The sequence below is a fragment of the Harmonia axyridis genome, chromosome 3, assembly GCF_914767665.1.
Source record: "Harmonia axyridis chromosome 3, icHarAxyr1.1, whole genome shotgun sequence".
In the NCBI taxonomy this organism is placed as follows: domain Eukaryota; kingdom Metazoa; phylum Arthropoda; class Insecta; order Coleoptera; family Coccinellidae; genus Harmonia; species Harmonia axyridis.
In genome coordinates, this window is record NC_059503.1 from 4,046,509 (window position 1) to 4,061,506 (window position 14,998).

General features: G+C 33.6%; 2 protein-coding genes across 6 annotated transcripts in view; one reads left to right on the forward strand and one right to left on the reverse strand.

Annotated features, from left to right (window-relative positions):
• LOC123674743 (protein couch potato) overlaps positions 1–8,930 on the forward strand; it is a 112,592-nt gene extending 103,662 nt beyond the window's left edge. For 2 of the 4 annotated variants that reach the window (XM_045609802.1, XM_045609801.1), the window contains exons 7-8: positions 386–594; positions 7,303–8,930. In XM_045609802.1, the coding sequence (XP_045465758.1) occupies positions 386–594; positions 7,303–7,363 (270 nt within the window). In that variant the 3' untranslated portion in view covers positions 7,364–8,930. Of the gene's footprint in view, positions 1–385; positions 595–3,640; positions 3,822–4,389; positions 4,469–7,302 lie in introns of all 4 variants that reach the window. The other 2 variants (XM_045609804.1, XM_045609803.1) reach the window with 2 other exon arrangements.
• Positions 8,931–12,183: 3,253 nt separating this feature from the next.
• LOC123676407 (INO80 complex subunit B) lies at positions 12,184–14,995 on the reverse strand. 2 transcript variants are annotated; one of them, XM_045612286.1, is made up of 5 exons: positions 14,816–14,995; positions 14,616–14,707; positions 14,311–14,552; positions 12,845–13,110; positions 12,184–12,746 (listed from the first exon to the last, which is right to left on the reverse strand). In XM_045612286.1, exons 2-5 carry the CDS (start codon positions 14,687–14,689, stop codon positions 12,354–12,356), a joined length of 975 nt encoding a protein of 324 aa, XP_045468242.1. In that variant the 5' UTR covers positions 14,690–14,707; positions 14,816–14,995; the 3' UTR covers positions 12,184–12,353. The 2 variants fall into 2 exon arrangements, with proteins under 2 accessions (XP_045468242.1, XP_045468243.1); XM_045612287.1 differs by lacking the exons at positions 14,311–14,552; positions 14,616–14,707; positions 14,816–14,995 and adding an exon at positions 13,314–13,452.
• Positions 14,996–14,998: the final 3 nt, after the last annotated feature.

Sequence of the window (14,998 nt, forward strand, 5' to 3'; positions counted from 1 at the left end):
CCTTTTAGGATACCTTGTACTGGGTGTGCCACCACAAACTCCCACATTCCAAAAACAACAAAAACCTAAAAGTTATAGCTATATGTGATCATTGGGCTTTTTTAGTTTATTGAAAAAGGTTATGATGAACTAATGACGGGTATTCTGACAAACGGCAAAATTTTTGGCGTCAATGTTTTGGCATCAAAATATCTAAAAATTCGCACCTTATCAAACCAGCATTCAAAAAGTCTGCTACACTTTTTTAAACCCCTTCGAAATGTGGGAGTTAGCCATGGTCCACCTCGTGAATAGAGCCTCATTACTTTTTGTCCAGGGTAGTACAGTTTACCTGTCAATCAGACTTCTCTATGGTCCGATCGTCTAAAATACCGAACGATTTCAGCATTCTATGTCTTTGCCGCCACCTACAGCATTGACTTCCGTGCATGCGTCATTGCCACACTTTTTACCAAGTCCTGCCTTGGCTTCTCCCGTGGGATCTTCATCGTCCCAGCCTGGAATGGGAGTAAGCAATCCACCTTGTTCAACGCTCTTCGTGGCGAACCTAGGCCAGTTCGTTTCGGAGCATGAACTGAAGGAGATCTTCGCAAGGTGAGTAATTTTTTTTGTTGCGGAGTTTATACAGATTGCACCGGTATTATTGAAGTTTGGCGTTCCATCCAAATGCAACAAAAAAAGAGTAGGTGTCTTTTTTCATCTCTGACGAAAGCAATTTGATATCAAGAGCTATCAGCTTAGTTATTATCTCAATGAAAATAGTTTTATATTGATGATCAAAAAATATCACAAGGGAAGTTGCTGCCTAATTAGGGATTCACGGCTTGGCTTGATTTTCAAGTTACTTGGCTTGAGCTTGACTCGATTTCAAGTCAAGCTCAAGTCAAATAGTAGTCTTTCAATCTCAAGTCAAGTATTTATTTATCAAGTACTTGAATCATATTAAGCTACTTAATTTCCAGCAATTTTATTGTGTAATGTCACATAGATAAAAAAAAGATGAAATGGGAAGAAAACCTCAAAAAAAAACACTTTTATTTATCAAACTTATTGTATAAAAGAACCGAAATATCAATTCTTTTGGAATAGAAACATGAATTAAATCACTATAAATCATAACAAAATAGAAAATAATAAAAAAATAAAGTTTCTTAATATTGAGAAACCTCCAGGCTTTGTTTGATTTCATAATTTTCCATCCAAGATCTGAGACACATGAGCATCTTATAGATTTGTCGCCGTACCTAATGCGCGTTTTGTAATCGTAAGAAAAGTTCTGGATAATTGTCTTTCAACAGGAGCTGAAGATGCTGGCGGTGATAAAAAAATCCTTGGCTATTTTGGCCAAGTTTGGAAACATATTTCTGAAACTACCAAAATCTACAAATAGATTTCATAGAAATGTGAGAAAACTACTAATAAAGTCACACTGGCGAATGCTTCAGTCCCTCGGCGCTCGAGGAATCCCCTTAGTTAGTCTAAGCACGCACGAGATTGCAGAAATATATGCCGTGCGACTCGTGCATATCAAGCTCAAGTAATATCAAGTAGCTTGATATCAAGTCGAGCAATAAATATCTGAAATCAAGTCAAGTCAGGCTCAAGTATCAAGTTCACGAGCTTGATTTTCAAGTCAAGTAGTTGGTTAAAATGTCAAGCTACTTGGCTTGATGAATCCCTAATCAAGAGCCATCAGTTGAACTATCATCTCAATCAAAATAATTTTTTCATTAATGAAGAAGTTTTACGAACTGTAACTGAATAATTTACACCATTTTTGTGGTGAATGTCAACAATTTCAATGCATTGTTGAAGCGTATATAGATCCATATTAAGTAAACGTAGTTTTTGATAATGTCAAAAGATGACGGCTTCAAAAGTGATATCTTTCTATTCAAAATGAACAATTCAACATCACTTTGAGGGAAGGGGATACAAGTAGGCACAATTATAATATTATTGATAGATTTCAACTGGAAATAAACGTCATGTTTCTTTTATTATCATGAGTTAATCATTTTTCGCTATTCAGTATTCTCAGTGATAATTGTTTTTCGTCTATTAATAACATGGAGTATTGTTCCATATTCCTGAGGGTGTGTTTGCATTTGGATGGAACCATTATATGTTGTATTTTCAATGTTCCAATAATGACACAGTAGGTAATATTCTGTTCATGTCACGCAAATCCATCAGCTCACTCACTTCCATGAGTAAGACAATTATTGAATTAGCCGTCAAGAAAATTACGTCAATGTTTGAGTAGAAAAGTACCTACAATCACGAATTATCAAGTAATCTCTTTGTCTTATTGTACAGAGTGTCCCAAATTGAATTGTTGAAGAAACTTAATAATTTTGAGAACGAAAATTGTTGATAATTATGTCTCTATATGAATAGAACATATTTGTTTTTATCATTCTAACATCAAATTACGATTTCATGAATTATGTTCCGAAAACTAGTAGTTTTTATATTTGTTTTTAGCTTGATTCGCGGTTTTTTAGCTAAAAATGTCAAATGATAGACTCTTCTTTTTGTTCAAATTTCAGTTTCATCGGTATTTATAGCAATTTGGGACACACGTACGATTTTAAAATGAAAATATTATATTCATTCGATATTTATGTGTGTTCATCAGCCACAGAGTTTTTATGTATCAATATAATATAATATGAATTGCACATGCACATGCACATCTCTTTAAGTTTTCACACAAGAAACATTCACATACATCACCGAAATAAAAATTCTTCATACCTTAACCTGGGATGAGTATTGAATCGTAAAATTTTCGAGTTTTTCTCATTTGCTACCCATGAACAGGAGACCTAACATCTTTCGAAAAATTCATTCTGTCTTTCTACTAACAAAGGTAAAAGTCCTGCTTGTCTTTAGCTTATTGCAAATAACACTAATATTTGTTCTATATCTTTTCCAATCACTAAGACTGAAATTTTCAGATTAAAAAGCCTAGAAGATGAATATATATCCATTTAATGGACGAAAAGATCATCAATTTTCTCTGATACCTCACTGGGCAAGATCTGTATTGTTATCTTATGAAATGAGTTTTCTGATAAGGTGGATAAGTTTTTAAAATTCAGTGAAACACAAAGCATTCGAGTGAAGATCAAATCTATTATTTCCTATTCGAAGTACAATTTATGAAAATTAATCTAAATATTAACACTGGCTTCTTTTGTAGGATCAAATTGAATTTCAGTTAATTTTTCGAGAATTGGCTGTTGTTTCATCATTCTTGTACATTTTCAAGACGTCTCTTCTTCAAAGTTATTTGGTGTGTCCCATTGACTTAAATATGTTCCTTCCGTCATTTAAACATCACTAGTATTTCAAATAAGGCTGAAAAAGCATTCCTCTCAAAAATTTTGGTAAAGGTTACCACACACCCCCAATATTTAACGGACCCACGAAAACCTGTAATCTACGGTTGCCTTTAGCGCCAAACAGTATTTTCCGAAGTAATCTTAGATCTCTCTTCCGCCCCAGTTTCTTGAACTTCTAAACCACGATTCAAACCAACGTATTATACAAAAAAACATTAGATAAACGTAGCCAGTCCTCTCACCCACCTTCACCACCACTGAGTAGCACTTTTGGTGTTCTTGTTGCACAGCTTCCCTGGCTTCTGTCGCCTTCGCATGCACAGCAAGGGGGATTACCCGGTCGTCTTCATGGAATACCAAGACGTGCACTACGCCTCCACGGTCATGGCCGCCCTTCAGGGCAGCTTTCTGCTGTCTTCAGACCGCGGCCCCATTCGAATCGAGTACGCCAAATCTCGCATGGCTGGAGAGGTCGGTCCTTTAACAATCACTACATTGCCGTTGCTTCTGTGTGTAGCTGTGCGCCGGCGCCTTTTCTAGACGCAGAAATCAGAGGATACGTGATTTTTTTCAAAGCACCTCAAGACCACGAAAATATTTCTTGATATATTATAAAATAGTTAAAATACTTTGCAGGTTCTCTTACGTTTATGTTCAATCCATCTCTCAATCTATTAGACCCGGTACTTTCATATCCGGGTAACTTAATTTATCTGACGGTGTGAAATTGGCTCTCTTACCGAAGATACCCGAGTGCTTAGGCTCAGCTGCGTGTATCTACTATTTCAGCATAGCGTCATTATATACTGGAATATCGAATGATACTAGTGGTTATTATAATCGAAATCATTTTGCTCTCGTAGTAATTTCTAAAAGTTAACAGTGTTGAAACAAAGATGAAAGTTACCGTGATCAATAACTAAGGCTATCTTCGGTAATTCTGGCGGCGTGCAGCTAACAGCCAAACTCACACTGTCAGATAAATTAAGTTTTCACATAGTTCCGAATATAAACTCCTGAAAGAAAATTATTATTTCAGTCTCCAAGCCAATCAACGTTGGGTTGAGTCAGTAACTGGATAGATGTAGCTTTTTCAAGGAAAAATTGAGTGAAGTAAAGTGAGTAAATTTAAATGGATAGATGAAAAAACCTGCCAATAATCTTGGTATACATGTAATAGCTCATTTGGAATGTTTGAAATAATATTTTGACAATGAAGTATCGCCACTTACCTACATGATGAATACTCGATATTTAAAAATGATAGATTGAAAAAAATTGTGTGGCCGTTGTTATTACCGTAATGCTCAAGTTCTGGAAATCTAAATCTTCCCAAGCTGGTCCTTTGTAATCCTGAAAGATTGCTCTGCATTCAGTTTTCACTACGTAGCTTAAGGTTATGTAAAATGGAACTATGCATCTGCAATGCGGACACATTTACGAAGTTCCTTGTATTTATACTTTCAAATAATCGGTAAAGAATGATGGAAATCTGGAAAGTTCTACATTTTCCGGAATAGCTTAGTTTACTTTGAGTTGCAGATTATACGCTTGATGAACTTAAGTCAATACTCAGTTTGAAAAGTGCATAAAACTTCGTAGGCGTAGCTTTTTCCCACAGACTTTTTTCCATTTTCACTAACAGATCTAAAACTACATTTGATCAAGCTTCTCTTCCAAAGTTTTTTACTCTTCACTACACTATGCTCGATCAAGCACAATTAAACCCCTATGCATATTACCAACTTGAATACATTTCACTTAAATATTAATTATGTTTAAATATTTCATCAATAAAATTGTATCATCCCTCAAAATGTCTTTAATCATTCATACTATACATCCATGTCATTCCAGTGTCCAATAAAAACAAAAACCTTCAATTTCCAATCGAAATCTCTAATCGATAATCTTTTTCTCATTATTGCTTCTTTTTCTCCCAGATCTTTTATTTTATTGCAGTTTGTCTACAATTTTAAATTCAGAATAAAGAGGGATTACCACCACGTGGTTTTTCGCGTATCAGTCAAACTTTGGTAACCATTTATTTCCCCTCTGGTGCTCCTGCGATAACCAAACTTTGTACGGTGTACGAAGTTGTACATTCTCTTCATCTTCTTTCTTTCATCAAAGCAAATAAGTAGAGGGCAGCACTGTACGACGGCTTTCACGAAATTATAGTTTTACTTTTTTATTATTGTTTTTAGTAGTTTTTTTTAACGAATATTTGTTGCTTGTTGCAAAGTTAATAAAATCAATTTTTTTTCATTCGCAAATTGAAAATATTTACTTTCTGCCATGTAGATTATTGTTTAAGAAAATTATGTGAAAACCCCATAAAAATCGGTGATTTCTTAAGAAGAAATATCTCTCATTTCGTTTTGAACTGAGCAACCACGTAGTGGTGTTCCCTCTTGAGATAAAGGGTGTTTTTTTAGAGCTATAAAACTTTAAATTGCAATAAAACAACGATGGATTATTCGATTGACATGAATTTTATTTATCCGCAAGATAATCTTGTGGCATTACATTTTAAATATGATTTCTGGCATATGACCGCCACAGATGGCTCGGATGGAGTCCAATCTGGACGTCCAATTTTCGATGACTTTTTCCAACATTTGTGGCCGTATATCGGCAATAACACGGATAATGTTGTCTTCCAAATGGTCAAGGGTTTGTGGCTTATCCGCATAGACCAATGACTTTACATAGCCCCACAGAAAGTAGTCTAGCGGTGTTAAATCACAAGATCTTGGAGGCCAATTCACAGGTCCAAAACGTGAAATTAGGCGGTCACCAATCGTGTCTTTCAAAGAATAGATTGTGGCACGAGCTGTGTGACATGTTGCGCCGTCGTGTTGGAACCACAGCTCCTGGACATCATGGTTGTTCAATTCAGGAATGAAAAAGTTAGTAATCATGGCTCTATATCGATCACCATTGACTGTAACGTTCTGGCCATCATCGTTTTTGAAGAAGTACGGACCAATGATTTCACCAGCCCATAAAGCGCACCAAACAGTCAGTTTTTCTGGATGTAACGGTGTTTCGACATACACTTGAGGATTAGCTTCACTCCAAATGCGGCAGTTTTGTTTGTTGACGTAGCCATTAAACCAGAAGTGCGCTTCATCGCTAAACAAAATAAAATGGACCTAGTGCGCGATACGTATTCCGCACAGAACCATTATTTCGAAATAAAATTGCACTATATTCAAGCGTTGTTCAGACGTGAGTCTATTCATGAGCTGAGAATAAATCACTTGACAGCTGTTAAATCGGTCGCCATCTTTAACAGTAATGCCAACTCAAAGTTATATACCTCGAAAAAAAAAACACCCGTTAGTTGCTTCATTTACTTTTCGTACAGCTTGTTTCGACATGCTTGCATATTCATCATTTTTGCCAGTCAATGTTAATGTCAATCTTTGATTTTATCCCGGTTTCATTCAATGCAAGGAAACTATTCATGAATGTTGATTTTTTACAAAAAACTAATCTGGTCTGACGAATAATTTAAACTACACAAGTCCTGTACTAAAATACGTCCTTGATTTCTTAGTCATGAAAAGGTGCTGCAAGAATATTTTTGTCTTGTGATCAGTAGAATGCAACAGAATTGAGTGATGCAAGACTGATCATTTATCATTTCATTCGGTTAACTTGAAATTATAATGATGTATGGATTTTGATTTAACAAACCATGCTAAGTTGCGAATTACACAATGGCTTATTCTTTCTATTATTCGAATTTTGCCATCATGCCAATGAAAAAATAAATTCAAGAACTACGTGAATCTCTGAAATGTGAGAAAATAATAAATCATTGTTGAAATTTGGCAGTGTTGTTTCAATGAAAACTTGAAATTAGTTTTTGATCACTCGATTTTGTCTTCCCTCATTTCTATTCCATAGATCGAAAAATACCTAATCAATATTGTTTTAACAGGGAACAACAAAGGGAGAAGAAGATGGACAATCTTAATACATACATGCAACTAAGCACCTGACAGCGAACTCTGATTGTGGCTGGACATACCGGTTGAGTTTTTTGGGCCAGAAATTCAACCTTTCGATGTACTTATCTTTACAATTAACTCTTAAACGTACTATTAATGTTCTTCAAATTTCTCGAACAGCAATTGCATTTGCCTAATGATAAGAACCAATTCAATGAAACCTCCTGATCCTTCTGTGACGTTACCTGAATATTAGAGAATATCGTGAAGGGTTTTCTGGAATTGAAACGAGCATTTTGGATATTTATGTTAAGCTCACTTTTATCAAACTAATGTACTTTTGCTGGGTTACATCCCTTAGATATTTACGAAGATGATGGATTAGAAACAAACCAAAGGTGCCCTAACTTAAGTTATAGATTGTAATTAATATTGTACCCTATTTGAGTAGTATTATTTGTGTATGTATTTGTTTTTTGACATTCCTAGTATTTCTGGAATATCGTTGATTTGTATTAGTAATATTTTGTGGTGGAGATTTTTTCCTTATACGAATCAATTGTGTGAATTAAGTGAATTCATGTAGAAATACGTCAATTTTCGGTGACCCTGAGAGACTTAGCAAAATATTACTAATCCGGTTAGTTCTAGAAAGAATGTTATATGGTTATCTAGTTATTGATAAGACATAGCTAATAAGCTTTGCGAACAGTGAAATTGAATTTTATTAGAAGAAATATTTATAATGAAAGTATTATCGAAAAATCTTTCTAAAACATATACAAATCATGAAACGAAATTAACATGGAAGATTCATTTAATTTCAGTATGAGCTTCAGCTTGACTTGAAATCTCTGCAATTGTTGAAACGCAATATTGTATATTACATGAAAAATGGATTATCTAGGGTAAGTCGCATATACCATTTGTTTTTTTCTGACATTCTTTCTTTGTTCTAGAAGAATCTTAGACTTAGGCATCCAAAGTTATTTACAAAGTACAACTGCAAGGTTTTTCGAAATATTCATTTCGCGCATTCAAAATTATACCGTTCGATTTTGTGGGGTCCCAAACCAAATATCTTTCAACACATCTCCACAAGATGATTTGTGATAATCTCACTGTTTTGTTCTCCTAAACCAGTGGCGTATCCAGGAATTGTTTAGGTGAACTATAAACTAAAAAAAAATGTGGTGACTGAATTTGACAGAAAAATTTACAGATATGGATTTATTTAAAATTTTTGTGAAAGCATTGTTCAATTTATTTTCAAAACAAATGTTTAGAGTTGAAAATTCCCTGGGTGCGGCCCTGGCATGAACCATGCGTTGATATAACTCGGCGAAGATTTTTTCGAAATAATTTACTATTATACATTATGTACCGATATTGAAAATCAGCGATATTTATTCACAATGGATAAAATAACTTAATCTGAAAGAAAAATATGAAATTAAGAGATACATAATAATATATACATATCGGTTGCGAATAGCAAAATATTCTTTTGATAAATTTATTCTAAATAAATTCGCAATGAATCTATCTAATATAGGTACATAAGTTATTCACCAAAGGTTAATTTTAAGTCATTTCTGCTTATGCGAGAAGAATGTACGAAGAACGATCACATGATTCTATCTGTGATGTCAAGATCACAATAACAATACCAAACGTTCTTCTCGAACAAACGCGAAATGAAATAAATGATAATACTTATTTTTATAAACTTTTCAAATACCTATTTTGAAATTAACCAAAGTAACACGTGGGTTTGTGAATCCTTTGTGAATTCAGAGGGCGATTGATCAATTCGACAAAAACCCTGTTTTATAGATCTGTTAAATTATTGTGTTATCTGCATTTATTATTTAATTTTACGTTCGATACCAATGTTTGATCAATCATCCTCATGTTATTTTTATTAAAACTTGATTAGTGAATTTAAAGTAGTGCTTTTCGTGTGAAGTAAATGTGATATATCTATGAAATATCAAAGTAGATGTATTCTTTCTAAGTCAATTCCGAGGTTTTAATCGATTGGCTCGTTTTGTGCAATTGGAGTGGAAAATTTAGTTGGCAGACTGATCGAAATAGAAGTTTTTGATCTTGACACCACTGTTACATGAGAACAACAAAAATTTAATCATATTCATCTACAATCGAAAAACTGAGAGTCAATTTTACTGACAAAAAGTTTAAATACCTTTTGAAATAAAATCTTGCAGGAATATCTCAGTTTCACACAGATTTCATGGTTATATTTGATTTTTATATGTTGGTACTGAGAACTCTCCTGTCACCGATTTATCTATTATCTGTCAAATTTGTGATCAGAAAACAGTTCTGCCAACCAACATTTTTCAATTCAAAATTCACTAAACGATATTTATGGAAGTATTCCATTAATTTCAATGAAAATTCAGTGAATTAGAGAAAATAATGTATAATACTAGTACAGAAGGCTCATTATATCCCTCGTTCATTAAAAACGAGCCACAAAGTGGAGAGTTTTTGAATTTTGAACTCATGGAAGAACATCAATGCCTTCTACACTTGTATTACATGTAACTATTCTCAACCGGTTGATAGGTTCCTTAATTCAGCTTAAGATGGCGCAGTTAGCAGACGAACCAATCGATCACAACCTTGGAAATTTAAATGCAGATGAACGCGAGGTGATACTTCAACAGATTCCGATTTTCTATAGAAAATCGTAGGCTGTTGCTGTTATCATCCCGCTCTGCGTGCTGTTTCCGTCCATTGCATGTCGATTATAGGCATGCGCAGCAGCTCACTGAGTCTGCGCGGGGTTAGGGTGATTGCCGGTTCTTATAACCGGCAGATCTGTCTTTGGGGACTATATAGAAAACATATCAACTTAATTCTTACGGAATAAAAATATAATAATTACCTCTTATGCAATCCGACCTTTGAATGTTGTATTGTGTTTATATGTTCATGATTACCAAAAAAAAAATGAGAAAATAAATGAAAAATGGTTCCATCGTAGACGGTCAATGAGAACTTCCGAATTGAAACGAGTCTTTCAGTAATACGTTATTGGATTTGTTAAAGCTGGAAATTCATCAATATCTACTCCTTTATGCAGGGTTCGAACTATAAATTATTGGTGTAGATAACAATTAATACGCTTTAAAAATTGACTTTAATGAAATTTCATTGAGGAATTGCAATAAACAATAATTTAAAAAGTTAAAAAGACGTTACAATCAACAAATATACGATTAGTATATAGAACTAGTATACTGCCTAGTAAAAGTGAGGTATTCGCTGAAGACTGGTTTCGATTCGTGGATCGTTTTGAGGCTTTTGAAAATTAGAAACGATGGAACACAGCTTTGTGATAAACTTTTCAATTGTATTTAAAACTAGCCACAGTCGCCTTCTCTGCTTTAGGTAAATAGGTTGTAAACACCACTTTCTAAACATATCATGATCTGTGCCCCTTGTCAAGTGACATCTTAAATTTTAGCAAATAATTTCATATAATATTTGATAATATTTAAACGATATCAATTTACATAACTTTAAATGAAAAAAATATATTATGGAGTAACGATTCTTTTGACACGTGAAATATCTATATACTGTATTAGATATTAAGAATTTCTATAGGTGTATTGCAGCATACACCAGTAAAGCAATCGGTGGGGCCCTGTATGTCCCTTGCCTAGCCTTAGTAGTCCTGTTAGAGAACAGGGGAGTGCATATCTTTACTGTAATATTGATTCAGTAGAAATCGTGGATTAGTTTACTTAATGTAACGTGTTGAATTGTTGGTTTAGATAAATAAGTACAGTCAAGATGCTATGAAACCCACACTGTTCACTAAGGAATAGTTATTGTTGATACTAGTCAGATATTTGTATAACCCAAACCCACCATCTTGCCCTGATTTTCATAATGAGCATTCCATACAAAGATTGTATTACCTGACAACGTACTTAGTTATAAAATTGTATAGGGTCCAAATGATGGGAAATAAATATGTAATGTAACTTTGAGAATTCAGAGTTTTATTTCTCCCTGAAATATCCATCCTTCAATTTCTATTTGAATGTTATAAACTGAAAGAAAGCAGCACCTTTGAAAAAGTAGCAAATCATCAAAAAAGTTCCACCATAACATTTAAATAACAAACGATATAACATGTGAATAAACAAATCAAATCGGACTATCAAAATCAATAGATAACCACAAGGGAACATACTGCCATCAGAGGTTTTAAAATAGCTATAGACTGGTTTCACTCTTCTTAAGTCTCATCAGTATTGCACAACCCAACCAGTGAAAACAGAGAATTTAAATCTACTTAAGATGTCTAAAATACTCAGGCTCGGAATGGGTCCCTTCTCTTCCTTAAGGTGGCGCTATACGAAGAATTGACCAATCAAAGGCATCGTTTTAAAATTGACCTGTTCTGTCAAAATTCATTGAGCTGATTCTCATTAACCTCAAAATGACAGAAAGACTACGTGAGCGCCATAATCAAGTAAAAAGGGACCAATATCATTAAAATCTAAGAAGGCTGGCCTCTTCAAAAGTTAAGTTAAGGTTTTTCAAGGGTGAGTGAGCACACCAGTGTTTTAGACATCTTAAATCTTTGTCAGCAATAGTATTAAGACTAAAAGTGTCCATGCGCCACCTGGCGTCCTAAACTCAAATTATCCCCACTACGGTTACTAGATTGTCTTCAGGAGTTCTCCCTTGGAGCTTAGAGCGTTAATTATCTCTTTCAGAATTAGACTGTGTTATGTGAATATTCATAGGAAGAATTCAATATTTTAGAAACCAAAAGTTCCTTTCCTGTAAATGAACTTAAGATGTAAATAAAACTCTTCTAGGACTAGAGTATTCTAACAAACTTTATTTTCACAAAACAAATAATTTACCCTTTGAGAGTAATCCATATCTTATTATCACAGATAGAAACATTCGTAGGGACTTTAAAATAAGATTTACAATTAATTTCCCCTTATAGTAGTTACATTGAATAATATATTCAAGAAGAAATGGATTAAAAATGGTGTTTTATCCTATTTTTATTATAGCATTCTAAGCTACATAAAGGTACACCAGTAACAGAACAAGCATATTTTCTAAGATTTCCACATTCCATACCACAGTACTTCGGAATAGGCACCTTTGCAACCTGATTTTCCTTTAAAGGGAATTCATTTTCAGGAAAAAACATACTTGTTGAATTCACACTTTGCCTATATGAAATAACTGGTGTCATTGTTTTTGTTGTTCTGTTTCGAGCCCCTTTGTTCAATTTAGAATCTTGCTTTTTGAGGAGCCTGTCCATTGTTTTCTTCTTATCTTTTTCCCTCTTCTCATCCGCTAATTGCTTTCGTTTTTGGGATTTAATTGCAGCCTTTTGAATGGCCTCAGCAGTCATTACTTTCTCCTAAAACAAAAAGAGTGTTTAATTAGTTCAAATGAAGAGTCAGGAAATTTGTGAACTGTACAGATCAATGACAAACGGAGTTATGTTAATTAATTTACCTTATAACCTGTTGGTAAAGACATTAAAGTTGGATTACTTTGAGTAGTTCCTTCACTGCCTCTGTCATAAATAGCTCGTTGTCGGGCTGTCATGAGAGAGGGATCTTTAGGCTTTATTTTTTTCAATTCATCATCAACATCTTCTAATTTTCCAGATTCAATTGCAGTTAGCCACCGTTCTTCATCACTAGATCCACTTTCACGCCTTCTTTTCCTTTTATTAGCTCCCGTTTTAGGTTTCGCAGTGCTAGTCGAAGGAAGATCATCTGTGAAAATTAAAAAAAAACAAAATGAGTATTTTTCCTCTCATTCGATTAATATCTGCGAAAAACAGTGTATGTATTTATAGCATATATACATTCTGTATAGCTGTTGGTAAATTGTGTAATGAAACAAATTTGAATCTTTCCTAGTATAAAGATTTCATTTAGTAGTGTATTAATCATGAATATAATAGGCTGTTGCTCACCCATATTTTATAAGTTAAAATATATTGGTAATTGAATCAAAAAATTAAATATTGAACGATTCAGAATTTTGTTTTGTTTATTTCTGATTCAGGTTAGCTTAAATGACAGTAGAAGCATAGACCATAGACAAATATCAAATGGGCTGGCCGTCACGTGATTTTGGTGAAAAATAAGATGCATCTTAGTGAAAAAATCGTGGCTGTCAGATCAGAATATGAAACCGATCAAAATCATACAATCAAAACATTCTACTTACGTTTGGAAAATCTTGAATTTTTCTTTTATTCTAAATAAAAGTGATTGTTATTTCATTGATTGGAGTTCTAGTTATGTTGAACACTAGATGGCGGTTAGTATTGCGTAAAATTTTTAATTTTTCTTGGATTCATCTATTTTTGATTATCAAGTTCAATTTCAGTTTGAGAATTTATCTGAAAGCATCTTCCTCCTGAGGTATTTATATAGTTTTTTCTACTACCTTTAAGGTCGTGATTTTTATGTAACGGATAAAATGGTATTTTTCCTCTCACTGGGAAGAAAAAAATTTTCTTCCTCTCTTTAGGAGTCGAAAATGAAGTTTTCTATGTAGTAGAAAAAATATATTATTTTTTATATTAACTGGAAATGAGGATTAATTTTCATATAATTTTATTGAGTGAGGGTCGCTTTATATTATCAATGGTTATTTTTTCTTGGAATATTCAATTCAATGTAGACTAATTCTTAAATATAACAATTTCAAATGAAAGCATACATTTTTGTAATCACCTATTTGTGTTGTGTTATTAGTTTGGCTAAAGGAGGTTACTATACTCAGTTGTTCTAGCTATGGTCCCAGTCCCATTTCAGGATTTCTGTCTCTGGCTGGTCCTGATCAATTTCTTTCACAATGATTATTTATATGAATAAAATAACCAGATGCAATCAGGGAAATGAGTAGTCATTTTACACCCATAAAAAACAAAAGAATGATTAACATAAAAAATATCAATGTACCTTCGATATAATTATCAACTACAAGACTGTCTTCATCATTTACTCTCACAGGAAGATAACTTGAGAAACTAAAAATGGAAGGAATAGCACCTTTCTTGAGAGTTTTTGATCCATGAACGTTTATGAAGTAATCATGGTGATGAAAGTGATTACCGCATATTTTGGAACAGGAAGAAGGGTTGAAGTCGATTCTTCCTACAGCTTTTATCCACTGGTCCCTTAATATTTCATCCTTTGGAAAACTGTGAATAAATATTTCTTTTAAATATGAACGTCAAAACATATTAAAAGATATAAATACTCACGAATGAAATTTCAAGTTTTGGCCTTTTTCTAATCTCGCTGTACAATTGAACGCTGAACAAGTGTGAGGCATCATAAGAAAAACTATATGAAGCTCTAGAAAAAAAAGGTTTTTCGATTAATTTCATAGCTCAATTGGTGTTTTGATAAGTTTCAGAATGTTATATAAATCTGAGAAAAATTTAATGGAATATACCCTTACCTCTAATTCCTTTTATTGGAACGTTCAACACTTATAGAAATCGAATCAATCAGAAATTGAATAACTGCGAGTTAAATTAAGAGAAAAATCAACGAAATTCCTAACCTAGCATTTTATGTTTTGTTTTGATCACATAATTGTGACGTTGCCTCAACTAGCTTCTTCTCTGAATTTCATTTGCGG